The sequence below is a fragment of the Mytilus trossulus genome, chromosome 14 (assembly GCF_036588685.1).
Source record: "Mytilus trossulus isolate FHL-02 chromosome 14, PNRI_Mtr1.1.1.hap1, whole genome shotgun sequence".
NCBI lineage: Eukaryota > Metazoa > Mollusca > Bivalvia > Mytilida > Mytilidae > Mytilus > Mytilus trossulus.
In genome coordinates, this window is record NC_086386.1 from 50,615,169 (window position 1) to 50,637,802 (window position 22,634).

General features: G+C 31.2%; 1 protein-coding gene across 1 annotated transcript; it reads left to right on the forward strand.

The window, feature by feature from the left end:
* The first annotated feature begins 4,219 nt into the window (after positions 1-4,219).
* On the forward strand, positions 4,220-21,095 carry LOC134696226 (coiled-coil domain-containing protein 134-like). Its single transcript, XM_063557902.1, has 6 exons — positions 4,220-4,391; positions 6,610-6,731; positions 9,349-9,436; positions 15,600-15,778; positions 18,951-19,034; positions 20,359-21,095. The coding sequence occupies exons 1-6, from the start codon at positions 4,277-4,279 to the stop codon at positions 20,464-20,466; spliced, it is 696 nt and encodes a 231-aa protein (XP_063413972.1). The 5' UTR covers positions 4,220-4,276; the 3' UTR covers positions 20,467-21,095.
* Positions 21,096-22,634: the final 1,539 nt, after the last annotated feature.

Below are 22,634 nucleotides of genomic sequence, written 5' to 3' on the forward strand. Positions count from 1 at the left end.
TCCAATTTGTAGGAGACCTTGCCATCACTACTCTGAGGTTCTTCGTGGATTAGGGACATATTGTTTTACCTCTGTCCGTCCATCCGCCAGTCAGTCACTTGATATTTGGTACGGAGAAACCAATAGGACGTATACAAATCTAATAAAATAGTTATTGTTTTCCCCCTGAAGATATTTGATTGATTACTATGAATGCAACACAAGTTTTCCCAGCAACCATTGACATAACATCGCTATATTTTTTATATGGAGTCAGCTTGTGTATTCCGGACTGAGTTCTGTCTCTATCCTTATTGTCTTCAGTTCAGTTTGTTGGGAAATATATGGGGGTAGTCTCAATGAATGGAACCTAAAAGATTTCTTGTTAAATATGGCGACTGTAAGTTGTTCGAATACGTTGTTAGGGGAGGATTTATGCGGTTTCAGCTTGAAACTTTAATTTCTCCCTTGTTTTACCACACAATAATTCGAGATATCTACATTGCACCCCTCTTTAGAAAAATATTTCAATAACTTTACCTCCAAAAACAACTTTGCGCCCCCCTAACTTGAAATCCTGGATCCGCCCCTGGTTTGAATATATTTATTAGATATGAACTATGAACATTTCATGATATTTTTAAGGGGTTGGGGGTCATTTTTTTGTGTGTTTCCAGTTGAAACATTTTTTTGTGTTTCCACGGGGAACATTTTGTTATGTTTCCAGGTTTGTCTAAAAGAAATTAACTACTTCATTTTTTTTTACTAACATAAGGCCGTTAGTTTTCTCGTTTGAATTGTTTACATTGTCTTATCGGGCCTTTTATAGCTGACTATGCGGTATGGGCTTTGCTCATTGTTGAAGGCCGTACGGTGACCTATAGTTGTTAATGTTTGTGTCATTTTGGTCTTTTGTGGATAGTTGTCTCATTGGCAATCAAACCACATCTTCTTTTTTATATTGTCAATGTTTTCTTCCTCCTAGTATGGGGTTATCTTAGACAATTTTCATGGTTCCAAGGAACCCATTTCTTAAGTACTTCCACAGTTGTCTAGTAATTATTTTTTACCTTCTTGTTAATTTATGATTATGTCGCCTAGCATGGGTTTTCTTAGGAAATATATCATTTTTATGTTCTCAAAGGACACATTTAATTTTCGTGTTTCCAGGAGGAATAAAGGCAACAGCAGTATACCGCTGTTCAAAACTCATAAATCCATGGACAAAAAACAAAATCGGGGTAACAAACCAAAACCGAGGGAAACGCATTAAATATAAGAGGAGAACAACGACACAACACCGAAACGTAACACACACAGAAACGGACCAAGCATCAGACAAAACACCACGAGAATCACAAATATAACATGAAAACCAAATACATGAATTTGGGATAGGCAAGTACCGTGCCACGTCTTATCTAAAAAATAAGAGAAAACACAAACGACTCAACGTTAAAATGCAACACACACAGAAACGAACAATAATATAACAATGGCCATCTTCCTGACTTGGTACAGGACACTTTTAAAGGGGAATAAAAGTGGTGGGTTGAACCTGGTTTTATGGCATGCCAAACCTCGCACTTTAATGGCAAAGTTAAATATAACATTGAAATGACAACATAATATTACAGGACTGTACAATACAAATAAGGAACATTTTTTTTGTGTTTCCAGGGGAAACGTTTTTTGTTGGTGTTTCCAGGGGAAACTTTATTTTGTGTTACCAGGGGAAACATTTTTTTTTGTGTTTCCAGGGGAAACTTTTTTTGTTGGTGTTTCCAGGGGAAACATTTTTTTTTGTGTTTCCAGGGGAAACTTTTTTTGTTGGTGTTTCCAGGGGAAACCTTATTTTGTTGGTGTTTCCAGGGGAAACTTTATTTTGTGTTTCTAGGGAAAAAATGTTTTTTGTGTTTCCAGGGGAAACATCCTTTTTTATGTTTCCAGGGGAAACTTATTTTTGTGTTTCCAGGGGAAACTTTTATTTTTGTGTTTCCAGGGGAAACTTTTATTTTTGTGTTTCCACGTGAAACATTTTTTTAATGTTTCCATTTTTGTCTAGTATTTTTTTTTTTGTGTGTCCAGGGGAAACATTTTTTTTTGTGTTTCCAGGGGAAACTTTTTTTGTTGGTGTTTTCAGGGGAAACTTTATTTTGTGTTTCCAGGGGAAACATGTTTTTTTGTGTTTCCAGGGGAAACATGCTTTTTTGTGTTTCCAGGGGAATATTTTATTTTTGTGTTTCCACGGGAAACATTTTTTTTAATGTTTCCATTTTTGTCTAGTATTTTTTTTAAACTACTTAGGAAAGATTTCATTCCATGTTTCCAAGGGACAAATTCAATTCTTATTATTTTTTGGTGCTTCCAGGGGAATCTTTTTTTTTTGTGTTTCCAAGGTAAACATTTTATTTGTTTTTTATAAGTTTCCAGCGTTGTTTAGTAATTATTGTTTAACTACATGTCAATTTATAATTGTGTCTCAAAGTATTGGCTTCTCTTACAGGGGAAGCATATTGTCAAAGTTTCAAGGGAAATTTTTAAACTTACGACACTAAACCAAAACTGATTTGTATTTTATCCATTGATTGGTACGCTTTTTGGATAGCGCTTCGGTTGTCTACAATTATTTGTTTTAATGCTTTCTTGGGTATTTTAGCTATTTCATAGATTTTTTTTATTATTACAAAAGCATTATTTTAATTCCATTTTTTAAATTGACATGTAGTTAAACAATAATTACTAAACATCGCTTGAAATAAATAAAATGTTTCCCTTGGCGACACAAAAAAAGTTTCCCCTTGAAACAACAAATTAAAATGTATCCCTTGAAAAAACAAAAACAAAAGGTTCTCCTGGAAATAACAACAACAAAAAATAGAATTGAATGTGTCCCTTGGAAACATGAAATGAAATCTTTCGTATTAGTAGTTAAAAAATTATTACTAGACAAAAATGTAAACATAAAACAAATGTTTCCTGTGGAAACACACAAATAAAAGTTTCCCCTGGAAACACACAAAACAAATGTTTCCCCTGGAAACACACAAAACATGTTTCCCCTGGAAACACAAAATAAAGTTTCCCCTGGAAACACCAACTAAAAAATATTTCCCCTGGAAACCCCCCCAAAAAAATGCTTCCCCTGGAAACACAAAATAAAGTTTCCCCTGGAAACACCAACAAAAAAAGTTTCCCTGGAAACACAAAAAAAAATCCCCTGGAAAAACACAAAAAACAGTTTGCCCTGAAAACACCATAAACAATGTTTCCCCTGGAACACAAACACAAAAATGTTTCACCTGGAACACAAACAAAAAGGTTTCCCCTGGAAACACAAAAATAAATGTTTCCCCTGAAAAAAAAAATGTTTCCCCTGGAAAAACAAAAAAAAATAGATTGCCCTGGAAACACCCTAAAAAAATGTTTCCCCTGGAAACAAAGAAAAAATGTTCCTCCTGGAAACACGGAAACTGATTAGAATTAAATCTGTCCTTAAAACATGAAAATGAAATCTTTCAGAAGCAGAGAAACCAATACTAGACGACATCATTATAGATTAACAAGTAGTTAAACAATAATTACTAGACAAGTCTGGAAACACAAAAAAAAAATGTGTTCCCCGTGCCAAACACATAAAAAAGAATGAAATGTGTTCCTTGGAAACACTAAAAATTTCTGAGATAAATTAGGAGGGGGAAACATTGACAATTAGTTAAAAAAAAATCTAGACAAACCCTGGAAACATAACAAAATGTTTCCTCTGGAAACACAAAAAAAAAAATGTTTCCACTGGAAACACAAAATATGACCCCCTCCTAGTTTTATTATGAGAGTTCATAGTTTATATCAAATATCTAATAAATATATTCAAACATGAGGATAAAATGTTTGGAAAATTGTACTGACGGACAGAATGACAAACTAGTAATCACTAGTGAATGCATACTTGTTTGACATAAACAATGTTTCCCCTTCTATATAATAGAATCATTAAGAAAATAATTAATCAATCTATGAAAAATGAATATCACCCCTTTTCTTAAAATTTAAACATTATTAATAAATTATCTGTGATTTGTGTTACGTAATGTAATCAGTATACAGTGTCTGCGAAAATAGAATAACGGTGCACTATTTTGTGCGTATGGTTTTATTTTTTTTTTAAATTACATTGTTTCCCGGGGAAATTGTTTCTCAGGGAAATAAATTGACGACAACTTTAGTCAGCTGCATATGGTGCAGACAACGTGAAAATGAAAATCTCTTTAAATATTCAAGCTATGCAAAAAGAACAATGGTGACAAGTGGTTTTCTAGCAGTGTATCTGTTGTCTGTTTTGACAGTAACGTATTGCACACAAGATGACGACAAGACAGTGTTCTCAGGGAAAATTATGCCTTTTGAAAGATGTATGAATTTTGATCATAAAATGCAATTTGCTATCAATAATACACAATTTTAATATTCGGGATTTTTGCCGTGTATATTATATGTCGTGTCGCATACACCTTATCGCTATTTGTCCGCCATTACTGGACATCACACAGGGTCCCGTAAAATTTTGACGTCATAATTCAAAATGTCTGACGCCACAATGGAAAAAGTGATTGTTGTATGACGCCAATAGTTCAAGGGGAACAGATTCTCGGGTCAAGCGGAAATAGCGATAAGGTGTATTGTTAACCCTCTTGCAGCAGGAGGGACACATATGTCCAAACTGGCAGTGCCGGAGGGACACATATGTCCATGTTTAAATTTATGCAAGCTTCTCATCAATGCTGTATCTCTTTCAATTAAAAGAATGAAGATTTATAAACAGTGTTATGTTTTTCTCCGATGGGTCAAAAATGTAACAGTCATTATATCGAGACGTCATATATCGAATGAGGTTGTTATTTGGCATGTTACCTCACAGACGTTGAGCTGTCATATTTTCCGGCATATGAAATGCAACTTTGAAAAACAGTCGATAGCAAGAGGGTTAATGCATCACCACAAGAAACATTTCGTCAATTTTCATTATAGGTGGTCTCATTGGGGGGTTCCAATCCCGGATCCTGCTTACTGTTTCGTCAAATTCCTGTATCTGGCTTACAGTTTGTTTGTAAACATTTCTCATTTTTTTGTTATTTCTCGTGTCCCGCTAGAGTTCTTTCCCCGTTTTCACGGAAAAAATAATTTTACTTTCATGTGTCAAGCTTAAAAAAAAATAGAAATCAAGCATCAGGCTTAGACATCAATGAGACCCATATTATACTTATACTGTAAGGTTAGTCAAATTAATTATGATGTCTTTAATGGCATCACAGAAAAAAAAATAGCCTTTTAAGATGTCATAATTTAATTATTTAATTTTTTTTTTTTAAATTATGGGGTTGGATATTATCATTAATTACATAGTTAAAAATCATTAAGCAGTTTGAAAATGAAATACTGAATAGAATACTGATTGAATGCTTACAACTCAGGAGTGAACATTTGAAGAAAAAAATATGTATAATGTTTAAATGATGTAAAATAATGAGAAGGGCACAACTTTATTTTTACTGTATACATCATTTTAAGAGGTGTTTTATGTGAAAATATACCTCAAATCTTCAATATAATTATAAAGTCATTGCTTACAAGCTGTAAAAGATATTTTACATTGTTTAGAACCAAATAGGTACAAAATTAATTACTAGACAAAGAATGAAGTCGTTCTGAGCATGATAATTTTTTATCAACGAAACAGAAATTGATGTACCAACAATTGATATGTAAAATGTAGATTTTTTTAAAAATTAAATCTATGTATTAGAGTAGGTTGCTCATTTTCGTCATATCTTCCATGTTTTCGGCAGTTTATGTTCAGGTCTTTATGTATTTGAAGTTTACTAATATTTCTATATGTAGATAACTTCAAATGCAAAATATTCTTAGCTTTAAAACATGTTTGTTTAAAAAATATCATCGGAAAAGTTAGATTAAAGGGTGTTTTGAATTTCTTGATGTTTTGTCAAAGGAGGACACATGTATATTCGCCATTTTTACTCATCTATTTAAAACCAAATAACTGCAGCTTTAAACAAAATTTATTAAATCTATTTCATTATAGATGAATAGCAGACATTTTAAAGGTGTAAAGAACTGAAATTTAAGGCAATCTACTTAGAAATATTTTTTTGAAATCGTGTTTTTCATGCTGGAAATTGGCCGAACATAGTTGTCCTTTTTCAGGCCTTTGCGGTAAATGCTGAAATTTTGTCTCAGTTTAAAAAATAATCCTTTTTGTTATAAAAAATAAAATTTCAGACATATTTCTTTCATTTCAGCCATCCTTTGAAGTTTTTACACCTCAAAATCATAAAACAGCGAAATTGGGTCCCTGGCGAATACATGTATGTGGGCCCCACTCTAAACATTTATCTATATATTCATATGCTAATTTTTGAAAGAATTAAGTCACTAATTTCAGATAATAAAGGAAACAATGCATTTATATATATATATATGCATTATAATTGATGTAATTACCATGAGAACAATCTTAGATTTAATTTCTCTTTGAAAATATTTTATGTGTTTAAGTGATACAATAGCTTCCTTGAAATGTGTTAGTATCACTCTTATTTCTTTCCTTTTCAGATAAAAGACTATTTGTTGAACACAGACACATACAATTAGAGGCAGTGAAATCATTACAAGGTTTTGATGACAATACAAGGAAATATAAACTGGTCAATGTTATGTTACAGAAGTTATTCTTGGTAGGTATAGTCTTCTACTGTTACTGTCTCAGAAAAGGAACATTTTTTCTAGTATAATATTTTCAATGTCTGTCTGACATGTCTGACATTAGATTGGAATATATTAAGACATAGCAAATAAACTCATAATATCATAGATACTTGGGATTAAAATTTTGTATACCAGATATTCAGTGTACACAAGACTCATCAGTGACACTTGAATGAAAAAGTATTACTGAAAGTATTATGTTTGCCACAGTTATCTCCCATTTTGCACATTTAAATTTTGGATGCCAGATATGTGCTTTTGGTCTTTTGGGGATAGTTGTCTCATTGACAATCATACCACATTTTCTTTTTTATATATGTCTAAATAAGACTCATCAGTGACACTTGAATAAAAAAGTATTACTGAAAGTATTATGTTTGCCACAGTCATCTCCCATTTTGCACATATAAATTTTGGATGCCAGATATGTGCTTTTGGTCTTTTGGGGATAGTTGTCTCATTGACAATCATACCACATCTTCTTTTTTATATTTGTCTAAATAAGACTCATGAGTGACACTTGAATAAAAAAGTATTGCTGAAAGTTTTATGTTTGTCACAGTTATCTCCCATTCTGCACATTTAAATTTTGGATGCCAGATATATGTGCTTTGTCTAAACAAGACGTCGACTCATCAGTGACACTTAAATAAAAAAGTATTGCTGAAAGTATTAAGTTTGCCACAGTTATATCCCATTCTGCACATTTAAAATTCTGGATGCCAGATATGTGCTTTGTCTAAATAAGACTCATCAGTGACACTTGAATGAAAAAGTATTGCTGAAAGTTTTATGTTTGCCACAGTTATCTCCCATTCTGCACATTTAAATGTTGGGTGCCACATGTGTGTTTCTTCTACATAAGACTCATCAGTGACACTACAATGAAAAATTATTGCTGAAAGTATCATGATTTCTCAAGTTATCTCCCATTCTGCACATTAGGAGGCAACACACACAAAAATAATATTTTAATTAAACAAGTTCAAATGTTCTGTAAGAATAAGAAATATTTGTCATTTCCTTTAGGTTGTAATTATTTGCATTTACTCTGCCATTCCTGGGATACAGAAATATTTTGACCTAGCTACTAGTTAAATGTAATGTGATTATGGCAGATTTTACAGTATTGTGTTCTGTCTCCTACTTTCATGTTGCTAACGTGACGGAGACAAAAATAAGTAACGTTAGCGACATTTGGACATGTAACATGAGCAACAACATCTTTAAAAGTTCAAATGTATGCACACAGTGATGTTTAATATATGCCTGAAGTAATAAAATTGTACAGTCTGGTTTAGAATTTCTAAATATACAGAATGTCATTTGCAGGTGTACTTTATATCAAATGAATACACATGAAACCAATTCGTAATAGTAACATTAGCAACATCTACTATCATGACATTACGTTTTGTTGCGAACGTCTTTTTGATGGACGGAATACATTTAAGGTCCTCTTGTAACGATATTACATACAACTAACCTTCTTTGCTACCCCATCATGTGAAGGAACTGACTCCGAATCTAATTCTGCAAAGGGCGATATCGTAACTCCTATACAGGAGAGTTACAGATCTAAATATATGTTGCTCACGTGACACTGATTTGGACGGAAACCTCAAGTAGTAACGTTCGCAAAAAATAAAACAGCCAATGATATTGATTCCTCAAGTCCTTTGACCCCCTTACGTCATCCAAATTTAATATGATTGCTATTTTCAATTATTTATAAAACCCGGGATAAAAATAACTACAATTGCCTGTCTGAGAACCAACAAGAAAATTGCGATCGTGACATACCACAATGGACGGAAAAGACGTGACGTTAGCAACAATATTATTAAATTACCTTTTTTAGCCTTTACCAATAAAAATCTGCCTTAAAGTTATGATTAAAACACAAAAGAAGACTTTTTATTAAAATATAAGTCCATGTGATAAGGCTCAACTTATAAATAATACTTCAAAATTCCACTCCAAATAAGCTGGATGTCAGTAAAGTAGGTCATGATGTCTATTCCATGTCCAATATTTTGAAATTGAAAACCCTCTAATTCTAACAAAAAACACAAGCACAGAGTAATTTTTATTTTTATTTACTCAGAAAGACACATTTTATTCAATAACATAATGCATTACTCCATTACACAGTCTGTTTCACAGTTTCAGCAATTGCTTTTTTGATGGATACAAAAAAACAATAATTCCTTCTTATTGTAAAATCTGCCTTATCTGTTGTGTAGGATTTCCATTTTTATTGTGGCTATTTGGATCACTGCATGAATCTGAAAAAAAAAAATGCTTATTATTACCTTACATTTGAAACAATTCATGTATTTTAAACTTTTTTAAAAGGTTTTAAAACTTTTATATTAATATCTCTAAGGTAAAAAAAAAGCTTTCTTTAGGTGACAGGTCCCTAGATTTACTTGATTGTTGACCTGAGCAACTTTAGCTTTAGAACCTCATGACAATCTTTTGTGTTTTAAAAAGAAATGTAGCTTATTAATTTTCCTTCTCAAATTGTTTCCCTTTTTTCATTCAGTATCTTTTAGATATATTTATATATATTTGACAATTTAGGTTTTGGGTGAAGCAAGGCAAAATTTAACTCAATGGGGATTTGTGCCAGGAACAGATCCTTTCCCAGAAAATGAAACTGTCAGAGAAGGTAAGAAAGACTTGTTTTCTAATGTATATAGATTTTTTACCCATAAATTTGAATATGAAGTGTTTTCATAACTTAGTCAGGGAACTGAATTTTTAATAACCTTATTTTAGTCCAAATAATTATAACTTCAAGAAGGAAGGCGTCCCAGAAAGAAAAAAACAATAGCCTTGCCAGACGTCATAATTATTTGGACTAACCTTATTTTAGTATGGTGACCTATACTTGCTTAAATCCACATCTTTTTTTATATTTGTAGTACATTACTACCGGTTTACATGTATATTTTTTTTCAAGATGTCTAGCTTTTTTAAAATATTGACTTACATGACTTATGGAATATGTAAGGTATTTACTCATCTAAAGGAAAAAAATAAGGAAAAAAAAGGGTCAAGTCTTGCCCACCTTTAATTTGTACTAAGTCTAAAAGTTTTTAAAACACATTCTTATGAAACACTCTTTCCTGTTACTAAATTTTTGAAGATAAAACTCAGTTTGGTCAGGTAGGCGTTTCATGTTGCACAACACTTTTTATACAATCGCATTTTTTGTTCGCGTTGTATAATGCTATCACGTCTTCATCTGTGTTGTCTGGACAATGAATTTAGTTAAAGCGAATGGATCTCTATAAATTTCACTCAGAAAGTTTAATACCACTAAAGGAAGGTTTGGATTGATTTTCGGGGTTATGGTCCCAACAGTTTAGGAATAAAGTGCCAAAAAAAGGGCCCAAAATAAGCATTTTTGTAGTTTCCAGACAATAACTTGTGGTTAAGTGTATAAAGTTCTCTGAATTTATCCCACAAGTGTCAATACCACAAAGGGATGGTTAAGAGTGACTTTGGGGGGGGGGGGGGGGGGGGGGGGGGGGGGGATTATGGCTCAAACCATTAAGGAATTTCTGGTTAATGGACAATAAGGACAATTTTAAAGCAGTGTAAGAGAGGTAATCCAAATGCATATACAAATACAATGTTGTGTTTGTTTGGATTTACCTCCCTTATGCTGCTTGTAAATTATGTATAAAGAAATGTCAGGTTTTGGACTGTTTACCAAATAAAAAATTTGACAAATAAAAAGGACTTAGACTACAGTTATTCTGTGTCAGAAACCTATTTTGTCATGTATGTGACAAATACTAATTCACAATACAAATTCAGCTGCGCTCACCAAAGCAATTTATTTAAAATTCAAGAAAGACAATCTGATTTTTTGCCTTTGATAATGTGGATAGCAATATTTAGACCACTAAAAATGAATTCTACTGTAGTCTTATTTAATATTTTATGTTCACGTCTATTTCTCACTTCATGAACTTGGGTGAAGAATTTATGCCGATGATGAATACTGTGAAAATTATGGAGGTTTGAGTGTAAAATAATCATTAACATAATATTTTGCTTTTTCTGATTTTCAAATTTTATGGTTGCACATTTGTTCAAGCAAAAGTTTTGTTTTCATTAAAGCCATTATAACTAGGAGCAGCAGACAGCTAATGGACTTGTGGGATAATTGTGCCACCTTTCTTCAAGAAATACCCATCAATAGAGGGCATCAATTGAAGTAAATATTTGATATCATGATAAATGAATGAAAAAATATCATCTTTTTATATTGAAATTAAAGAGATTTTAAAAATAATACTTCAAAGATAGATACTGATTAGTTTAGGGATTTCCAGAGATTGTCTATTATTAGCTTCATTCACAAATGCCATAAGCCATTTAAATGTTAAGAACTTAAATCCTCTAACTTTGTTCTGACTATTTTAATGAGATTTTCTGATGCCAAAGATCCTGACTCTAAAATCTCTGTAGATATTAAGATTTGATTGTATAAGACAGATAAGCCTCATTAATCTTAAAGAGGAAATTCCAAGCTAATCTTTGGGTTAATTGATGTTTTTGTCAGTACAAATTTGAAGACAGGTTGTCAGAAAAATGGTTTAAATTTTTCTTGAAAATACAGTATAAAATTAGTTTTGAATAAATTAATGATTCTACCTAAGCACTCCTGTTCCTTTACCAATAAAAACTGACAGCCACAAAATAGAGCAAGTGGCGTTAAACACCAATCAATATATCAAGCATTATCAGAATTTTGGTAAAAAGTCATTATATACATGTATGTCAAGCCAAAGCGCTTTATAAGTGTTCAGATGATCAATTGAAATGTGATGTTGGATAGTAAAAAAAACGTCTTCATAGCAACACCTGTAGAAGTCTTTATATGACCACAAATCAAAAAAATATTTATATTTGATTCTTTTTATGTTTATCCAGCTACCTGTATTTGAATTAAAACTTATATCTAATGTATGATTTTGAAACTTGTTAGCTGCAAAAAATAAATCTATCTAAAAAGGACATAGATTTGTATATCAAATAAAAGAAAATGTTACATCAAATGACTTTTTTCATGAACACCATGGACATACTATATTAAATGCACATTCCCAAATCTTGCCCTACTAGAATACCAAAATTATACACATTTACCTGCTTTAACCACCTTGGTAATCTTGTGGAATTGTGCACACCTCAAGAAAAAAAAGAAGGGGGTTTTGATACTTTAGAGGGTGAGATCAAAGACTTGAAAATTTATATTTAATGCTTCTTCCTCAAGCAAACAGCATTTAGAGATTATGAGCAAAGACAGGTTGGCTTTGTATTCCATAGGCTTTCATGTCTTCTTGTGTGGGTTCTATAATAAAGGTGTGATCTGTCCTACAAATCTGTGCCAAAAAAATCTGATAATGCACAGGAAGTTTATTAATATTTGTGAACCCAAAATTACTTCTTGTTTTACTTGTGTATTTTAGTTTTATAGTTAAGATTATGTTTGACTTTAGATCCCAGTAGGAAATATTTAATGACGTTTGAATCATACTTTATCTGATTCTGGTTTGAAAAAATAAATATCTTGATCAGCTGACCTTCTATTAAAAAATTTAAGATATAAAGAAAAATATAATTATCATGGTAAAGATCTTGACTTGTTTGATAACTCTGAGATTCTTTATATGACTGGTACATTTGATATGAGGGCCCTCATGGGGTTTTTGATTATGTGATTACTTGGCCGTTTTTTTAATGATTATTTGATTATTAAGCCAAATATTTCATGATTATTTGATTACCTAGGACTGTATTTTTAGTTTATGATTATTTGATTACTAAAGATAAGCAAATATTTAATGATTATGTGATTATATTGGCAAAAAAATGGTGGTTATGTGATTACTAGGACCCCCCATGAGGGGCCTCTGATATGAATCATTGATAACTGATGGATGGCCATGTGATTTATAGAATGTGTTGAATAGAACTACATTCTTTATATGCATGCCCCAAGTTATGAGTTTGTAATTCATTGAAGGTTTTTGGAAGCTGTCACTCATGTTTATTTTTAGGATTTTCTTTAATGAACTGGAGACTGCTGGCTTTTACTTTTAAATTTTTTAACTTTTCATCATAGCAGCATCTTTTATAGGCAACTATAAAAACAGCACATTCACTGCTACAGCTAGAAATTTGCCATCCCATTAAACATCCAGTTTCATCATTTAATCTTAATAATTCAAATCAGTTGTACTTTTCATTCATCTTACTGGTCTAAGTAAGTTAATCTACTGTATGTCAACACTAAGGTTGTGAATTTTAACACTGCAAGTGACTTAAGAATTGTCAGTTTATCTCTGGAAATTCGATAGTTGAAGCTTCTCTCCAGGAACTTGAGTTTCGTCCACCAATAAAAATGACTGCCACTATATCAATTACATACATGATATAGCCAATTGTATTGAGAATGTCTTTAAACACCTAGTTCAAATAATTATGACGTCTTGAAAGGCTGTTTTAATTTTTTTTTCTTTGACTCCTTAAATTTTATGAATAAATTGGGTTTCAAAGTTTGTTAGGTAAATATGCTCTCAAAGTCCAACTGAAAATGGTGGTGTACGTAGCATTATGACGTTGAAGGAAAGCCCCAAAGCAAAAATTTAAAACAGCTTTCCTAGACGTCATAATAGTTTGGACTATAGAACACCAACAATCGTCAATCAAATTTATAAAATTCCCTACTGTATAGTTATATAATCAAAAGAATAAAGGTCATATATAGGGATAAGCAGCATGTTTCACTTGGCAAAATGAGTAGATTATTTCAACTTGTCAAGATGTCATTCTATAAGCAGCAACATCTGTCTATAAAAAAATCATAATATATATCAAAGAGACATTGATTCTTACTGCCTATCAATAATTTACATTTTTCCAAGAAATGTGAAGCCTCTCTTTGATGTTTTTAGTTTATCATGCATGACAGGTGCAATATATATAAACTTTATAAGTGTTACTTGACATCTCAATTCTGTAAACAGTAGCTTCCTTTACTGTGTTGATGTTAGATAAAATATAAAACTAATTGGTAAGACTTGTTTGATAAATTATCTCATTTACAATTTGTTTACAATTGTTTGTACTTTGACTTTTGACCTTCTTTTATCTGATCTGTACCAAATAATAAATCTATTATCCGGCTAAAAAATTTCAGAGTTTTTTAAGTTTCAAAATTTTGTGTGAAACATGTTTGATTCAGCCCTGATTAGATTGGACACTTGTAAATGAGATTTTAATGAAAAAATAATCATGTCTCGAGCAAACTCAGCACTGTCTGTGGGATTTAGTTTAAGCAGGTATTGCTATAATATAAGAAAAGTAAAATAAATAGGAAGTAAATGAGTACAGAATACATGATTGTATTGATTGGTGCATTATATCCAGCGGCAGTTTATAACTTTCAAAATCAGTACATGAAGAATTTGTTTGTACATTTTTTGTCAGATTCCAATGTATTGTGAGATATAACCTCACCCAGACACAATTTCTGACTTGGAGACCTACCCATGTTTACTCTCACTTCTAAATGTTGCATGCTTTATATGCAGATGCACTGTTGAATTAGCACATACCACTTCAAAGAGGAATTAAACCATTAACATGAACCACACACAAATAGTGTTCATGAAAACACCAACAAGAATTGTCAATATGATTTTTGAGAAAGAAGACTTTCAAGTCTAGAAATCTCTGAAATGATGGCTAGTATTTTTATATTTTAAATTTCTGCATTTGCAGAAGTGCTAGCGCTGCAATTCATTCTGCAATTTACCACTTCAAAGCCTTATCTGGACATCAATATGCAATTGATCTGTTGCACATTTGTAAAATAGTGTATGCTGCACGTTATGAAACCTAGAGTATATATATAAAATCATGGCAATACAAAACTACTTAGCAATTAAGTTGGTTTTATTATGCTTTGAAGTGAAAATGAAAAAAAAATGCATTTCTTCATGTTACTTTTTGCCTTAAATGAAATACACCAAAGTATTTTGTTTATGAAAAGTTGTAACATAAAATCATTTATATTGTACTGGTATTTTAAGTAGGAAATGAGTTTATCTTTTAAATCATATAATCTGATAGTTTGTAGAAATAATATATTATTAGGGTTAATAACTTTCCTGTAAACTTTTCTAATTTACTGCATTTTTAACATTCATCAAATTATTGAAAGTTCCATTGAAAAGATTTAAGCACTGATGTTACCAGGAAATTGTTTATTATATAATTTACCTCATGTTTTGCAGACAAAGTGATAATGCCAGAAGTTTACTATGATGGGTTTTAGTTTTGAATATTTCCAATTAGACTATGAAAACTGTACATTAAAAAGTGCATCAACTTTGTGAGAATCTAAATTATTTTTTTGTTCATGCAGTGTAAATTACCTATGTCAGAAAATCATAAAACAAAAACAAAAGTAGTAGAGCAGACTGTGGAGTGCAAGCCGATTCAAATACCTGTATTTTAAGAATACGAACATATTTTTTAATTACAATCTCATCCTTTTGAAAGTCTTGTTGCTATTCTATTTAAAACAATCTTTATTCTAGTCCACAATAATGTATATTGTTCAATATGCACACAAACCTAGGTGACAAACACAGGGTCAGTAGCACCTATAGTTTAAATGTAACAGGAATATAAATAAAATAGTGCTCATTTATAAATACTATTGTAGCAAATCCTTGCATTGTATCGTCTTGGAATCTCTAGTTATTTATAAATAGATTGCATTATTTTTGTTTTGTATTTTTCAGCATTTTCCAAGGTTGTTGAGAACACTGCAATGTTTGGTGACCTAGTTCTAAGACTTCCTGATGTTGTCCATGGTGTGTTTGATAAGAACACAGAATGGAATTCCTTAATAGGATGGTGTGTTTGGTTTTCTGTAGAATCAAAAGTATTTGATGGTGGAAGTGAAAAATTGCTCAATTTAGTAAGAAATGTGTTCACGTTATTTGTGATTAGTTAAACCCAAGATTTATTGAAAAAAAATAATTCTACCAGACATTTTAAATTCATCCCAATAATGAGCCAAATTTTGCTATTATACATAAACCTCAAAATTCAGGAAAATTGAAAATAAGGAGTAGCTAATACCTATCTGAGTCAAATTTGTCCTTCAAGCTTGGCAATGACTAGAAGTAAAAATGTTAAATTTATTCTGAAAGAATAAAAAATATGGATTGAAAAAGAAATGGCTACTGTGTGAACTCCTTATATTATAGCATCTCTTAGTTATAGGAACTACTGATTATCATTCCTTATGAAAATTTCTTCTTTTTAATACAAATTTCGGAAATGTGTTATATATCCAGTTAATTATAAAAGATAAATATATCTTAGCTTCAAGAATGGGAATTTTAACATTGAATCATACTTTTATTATTATCAATAACCAATGTTTGATGTTAGTAACATCTGAAATCATCAAGGCATTTACCAAGCCAAGATTATAGTATACAAAAAAATAACTGTTTATTTATTTACCATCTGGTAAAGTAGTAAATAATCTCTAAATTCTGACCTATTTACACCCATTTTTACAAACTCGTAATTGTAATTTTTTGCATGTGTTATATGTTTTCTATGATCCAATAAATTTCAGTTGCATCGTTATATAGTAATGTTAAGTGCATTTCATGTCTATTTTAATGTTGTGTAACTATAAATAAAATGTTAACCATGACATGTTGTGTTGTTAAAGTGTGGTTATGATGTTAAGCTTTTCATGTGAAATTGGAAACGTTTTTTCATACATTCTTTACAGGAAATTTAATGTTTTAATGATTTAGAATTCTCCATTCAGGTGGTTTCATTAATTTCGCTGACAGCAGACTTTTAACACATGCTCATAGTCATCAATTTTTCATTAATGAGGTATATTTGCTATGAGCAGGGCATAATATTTAAAAGTAAAAGTGATAGTATCAAAAATGAATTTAGATCCTTAATATTCACTGCCCCTCTAGAACCTTAGGTGTGTTATATTTTCTTGCCTTTGATTGTAATCACATAAGCAACACGAAGGGTGCCACATGTGGAGCAGGATCTGCTTACCCCTCCAGAGCACCTGAGATCACCCTTAGTTTTTGGTGGGGTTCGTGTTGTTTATTCTTTAGTTTTCTATGTTGTGTCATGTGTACTACTGTTTTTCTGTTTGTCTTTTTCATTTTTAGCCATGGCGTTGTCAGTTTGTTTTAGATTTATGAGTTTGGCTGTCCCTTTGGTATCTTTCGTCCCTTTTTTATACAAATACAAAACTGTAAATTTTGTAGCCTATGATACATTCATCATTGTAAGGTAGAAAATCATGCACTCTTAAAGTTAATACAAACAATAAATGGCAGCTACGAGTGGAAGAAGAAAAGAAAATTTCTCATGCTTTTCACAACATATATGAATTTTTGATATAAAATCATACAACATTTTGTTGGCCAAGCTCTCTGCAGCATGAATTCATTTATAGGGAGTACACCGTGTAAAAAATGGCATGCTGTAAAACATGGTATGGTATGATGGTATGGTATGTGTTATTGTATGATGGTATGGTATGTGTTATGGTATGATGGTATGGTACGAAAAACCATACCATACCATCAAGTTATAACATGGTATAAAAATTTGTACCATACCATACCATGGTACCAGTCATGTATACCATAGTATGATGGTATTCATACCACATACCATACCATACCACATACCATACCATGGTATGATGGCATTCGTACCATACCACCATACCATACCACATACCATACCATCGTACCATACCATGTTTTACAGTATGCCTAAAAAATCCTGTTCACATATAATACCTAGAAAACAAGGAAATCATTATTAGTACCTCTTTGGTAGGTTACAAAATATTACAGCTAATTTCCTAATGCATGTAAAGCAAAACTTTGATTGACTTGCTTGCTTTGTTTGTATAATTGTTTATATATTACAAGCTTTGTAAATAAGATTCACATCTTTAAACAATATACATTGTATATAGGCATAATTTAACCTGTATATATCATATTTGAATTCAATTTGCTGTTATCCTAATGATTGTACAATATACAAACAAAGCAAGCAAGCTAACCAAAGTTTTGTTCTACATTCATTAGGAAATTAGCTGTAAACTCTGGAAACTTACACTATTTGACACATGCTATTACCTTTATTGTACCTATGAGGTATGGATACCTAACATCTGGCACTCTTAATAACTGGTAAACTACTGTATTTATCAGATAAGGAGGGATTTAACCAATCAGTGTTACTGTGGAGAACACTTGATGTTCAGATCTTCCAAATTAACAGTATATAAACTTTAAAAAAATGTCGTTAAACTTTTATCTATGTGAATATCATGATTCAACAGTAGCACATCTAAAGAAAAAGAAGATTTATTAGGACAAAAAATGATTTTAGTTCATTATAAGTTATTCACCATAAAAAAAAAAATTTGATGACTGACAGCTTGATAGTTTAGACAACTGGATATTGTTGAAGACTATTTGTTGTTAATTATCTTTCTTTTGTAAAGTTTTGTCTCTAGGTTGTGGTCTCATTGGAATAGGCATCTCCTTTTTATTTGTGAAGAAGAAAATCAAAAGGTCAAGATCTATTCTTTAATTGCAGATAAATTTCAGGAACCCATCAAGTTTAAAACTTGACCTCTACTGATTTTAGAAATTGAACATTGGACAAAAGAATTTAATTACAAATCCTTTGAATGATGGGGAGACCGCTTTCTATCAAACTTTTTTTCTTTAAATTGAATGTTTAAGGACTCTATCACTATCAGCTGTAAATGATATCAAAGGTACCAAGATTATAATTTAGTAAGCCAGACGTGAGAATTTTGTCCACATAAGACTCATCAGTGATGCTCATATCAAAATATTTATAAAGCCAAACAGTCAAGTAAAAAGGTGAAGAGCATTGAGGATCCAAAATTTCAAAAAGATGTGCCAAATATGGCTAGGGTTATCTATGCCTGGGATAAGAAAATCCTTAGTGTAAAAAATAGATCTCACCATTTAAGATGGACTTTTTGATAGTTGCATGGTTGATTTCTAAGACACAACCTTTCATATTATTTGTACTTTTAGATGTCTCAAGAGATAAATCTGATACCAAAAGAAGATGATTATATAAATCCATTTACAGAGGAAAATCAAAAATTAAAGGAAAAGGTAATAATAATAAATAAGAATAAGTTATTTTAATTGTTAAATGAATAAATAAATAAAAGAAGTCCCCCTTCAGATTTCAGCATTTGATGAATGGCTATTATTTATTTTGAATTTATTGAACCATAAAATTAATGGCATTCATTATAAATAAATTTCTATCAAAAATAAGGCTCAAAGAACTTTTTATATTATTTATATTAACAATAACAACGTATGTACACACATGTTGGTGTATGAATACACAACGTCAGAGTGGGCGTGTCGCCATAAAAATTGACAACATTGAAAATAAAACTAATACTTTTAACCAATCAGAAGACAGTAAAAACACCAAATTTATTTAATCCAATTTGTTTCTGGACAGTGAAATGCAATCAAACTTGAGTTTTAGGATAATATGTATGTCCTCTTCTACCAAACATCGGTAGTTTATGGCTTTATTGCATAAAATAAGAAGCAGGTCAAGCAAATAAATGCATTAATAATACCAGATTCTCATGTGTCATTTTACTCTTAATTTGTAAATTTAATGCATATAATCATTAAACTTGGGAATCAATGAGGAGGATACATTTTAATGGATGGAAAATTACAAATGTATATTGCCTTAATGGTGCTGATACAATCCAACTTTGTCTGCTAATGGTCTAGTGTTATCATGTTGAATTTCCTGGGGGGATATTGTTTTACTTACAACCATCTTAAAATAAACGTGGTTTTCTTTTACATTCAATAAAACAGATCAACTAATTTGACTCCTGATAAAAGTTTTGCAATAACTATACCCTTGGTTGAATGCTTTAGAAGACTAGTTCACTTTATGATTTACCTCATGTTTTGTAAACAAAATGAGAATGTCAGACACACAAATTTACTTTATATTATGGGGTTTATTTCAGAATATTCAATTTAATTGTGATCTGTACATTAAAATTGCATAAACTTTGTCAATAATTATCGAAAATACTGTGGATTCATTTTATTTTTGTGTGTACTTATTTATTTTCTTGGATTAAGGAAAACTTACATATTCATGGATATTGAATTTCGTGGTTTTGCCAAAGTCTGGAAACAATTATGCTTATAGAAAATTTGTCATTCGTTGAACATTTAATTTGTTTTTCACACAAGCACATTATTCTCAGGAACTACAAGTCATAGCTTCTTGATATATATAAGTTACCATCTGACCAACCCATGAAGTAATGTGTTAATTATAATCTTGAGAGGTTGCTGAAAACTTAGATATTTAAAATTTCACACGCATGATTAATTAATTAGCAATATAAACTTATTTATACATCTATATGTTTTATATTTTCAGGCCATGAAAGAAGTTTTAGAATCAGCAAAGTCAAAAGGCAAATTGAAATCAACAAAGAAAAAGAAAGAGAAGAAAAAGGGACCAAGAATGAGTCATACAGAACTTTGAGAGTAGTTTACATCTCAACTTAAATATGCTTTCAAACTTGGAGAGTTGAGAAGAACCATAAACATGAAAGCACCTATCATAGGTGCTCTTATTCAGGGATTGTTAAAGACTGTGTTAGTTACTACATTCTAGAAATGTAGTTTTGAGGGTTTAAATGATATTGGGGAAAGTGTTTTTTTTATGAAAGATATGTTTGAACTTATTTCAGTATGACAGAAAGATTGATTTTAATTAACTATTAATTTATATACTTTATTTGATCGATGAATGATATATTTTTTTAATTCACACAGTTCAAATGGCTGGGTTATATTTTAAAAGTGGCTTCAAAGCAGGGTTCTCACTAAGGCGAGTCCATGAGTCTTGGACTCATCAAAATCTGTCTGGACTCACCATTTTCAATACTGATGAGTCCATAGATGCGTTAAGATTAAAATATTTTGTATAAACTGAACATAGTTAAACACAAATATCATCATTTTATAGCAACAGTTTAAAAGTAATCTGAATTTAATATCATTTCTTTGCTCTGTTAGGCCATGGAAACTTACATATTACATTATACTGCAATAAAAAATCTTCTTCTTGCTGTTGGACTCACCATGGCCAAAAATGACGAGTCCCTTGACTCGCCTCCAAAAATCCTTAGCGAGAACCCTGTTCAAAGACCATAGCTCTAATGTGAAAGTCACTATGTTCATATGAGATGAACTGGAGACCACAGTTCATGATGGTATTTAGAAAAGTGTAAGAGATTTATGTATGCTTCAAAATTTTAGTATTTTTGCTTAAAACTGATTAAATGCAGGTGTCATTAACGGCTGAGGGTAATGGTATAATAGATCTTAAGCATAAAAGACATTAACATACATCTATAGCTCAAGTGTGACTATTTCTATTTGCACCGACAGGATCATTGAAGTAGAAGTTTGTCAGCTTACTGTAATTCTCCAATCTTATGTCCTGGTACAGCTGAAATAATTGAGGTTTTTGGGTTCTATGTTCTTTCAAAAGTCTTTATTTTGCAATTAAACCAGATCATAATTGAAATGTACTAATCAACATAATGTAAGAGAAATTGTGTCTTTATCTAAGATGCTTATGTTGGGACATTTATAGATTATGACATCAAAAATACAGGACTTGAAGTATTTTTCTTGAAACTTATCATTTAGTTTCCATATTGAGTCTTTAATACAGTATTGAATTATATTGTTCTTGTAACCAGGATTTCCTTTAAGGAGGCGCTACCAGTTTTTATCCATTGGGAAATCCTGTTTCGAAGGTGCATCACTTGTATTCGTCGTCTTGTATGCTATATCACTGGCATAATCTATTATATTTACCTTATAAATCTCATAAAAAAAAAACATAATAAAACTTGGTTCACATGCATGTAAATAAAATAAACAACATTTTAATAAATCCTAACTCATGTAGGTAATATTATGCATAGATAAACGTAACAAAAAAAACAAACAAACAACCTCCATACAGTCATACTTTTAAATGCACATTTAAGATAAATGACCAAAAAGGGCTTTAGTTTTTAGACACCAATAATATTAAGGGTCTTAAGCACCAACATTATTAAATTATCAATTAAAATAATACATATAACAATAAGAAAACTGATTGTCCCCAAGGTCAATACAAAATCAATAAAAATAAAACAAAATATAATACTGACTTGTGTATTTTATGACTAGAATCCCATTTAAAAAACTGCATATAACATAATGCTACTATTCATTAACAAGGTACCAAAATGGCACATTTGGGACTCTGAACAAAATTATGGTCCAGGACGGAGCAATATAATATATACATCTGTACGAAAATAAAAGGGCTTGAGATCTCCAAAATTATCAGGGATCAAAGCGTTAAATACCTCCATATTTACCGTTACTAAACAAACTATAAAATAAGAGAAGGGTCTAGCAACACCAAAAATGAAAGGGTTACAGGACACCAAATTCAATAAAAATACATGCCCGAACATATCAAACACTTCTTATAAAATAGAGTATGGAAACAAAAAGAATAATAAAAAAATTACAAACAAACAAACAAAAATTGTCTACATAAAAGTACATTGCAATTCGAAAAGTGTCTTTCTCTTCCCTTGGTAATCCTGTTCTGTGTTACTCGGCCTCAGCATTGTCATC

Bases quoted from the DNA above. Each gene is read 5' to 3' on its own strand.
- LOC134696226 (XM_063557902.1), top strand. From the start codon at position 4,277: ATGGTGACAAGTGGTTTTCTAGCAGTGTATCTGTTGTCTGTTTTGACA. The intron at 9,437-15,599 runs GTAAGAAAGACT...TGTATTTTTCAG, and splicing joins AAATGAAACTGTCAGAGAAG to CATTTTCCAAGGTTGTTGAG. The intron at 15,779-18,950 runs GTAAGAAATGTG...TTGTACTTTTAG, and splicing joins GTGAAAAATTGCTCAATTTA to ATGTCTCAAGAGATAAATCT.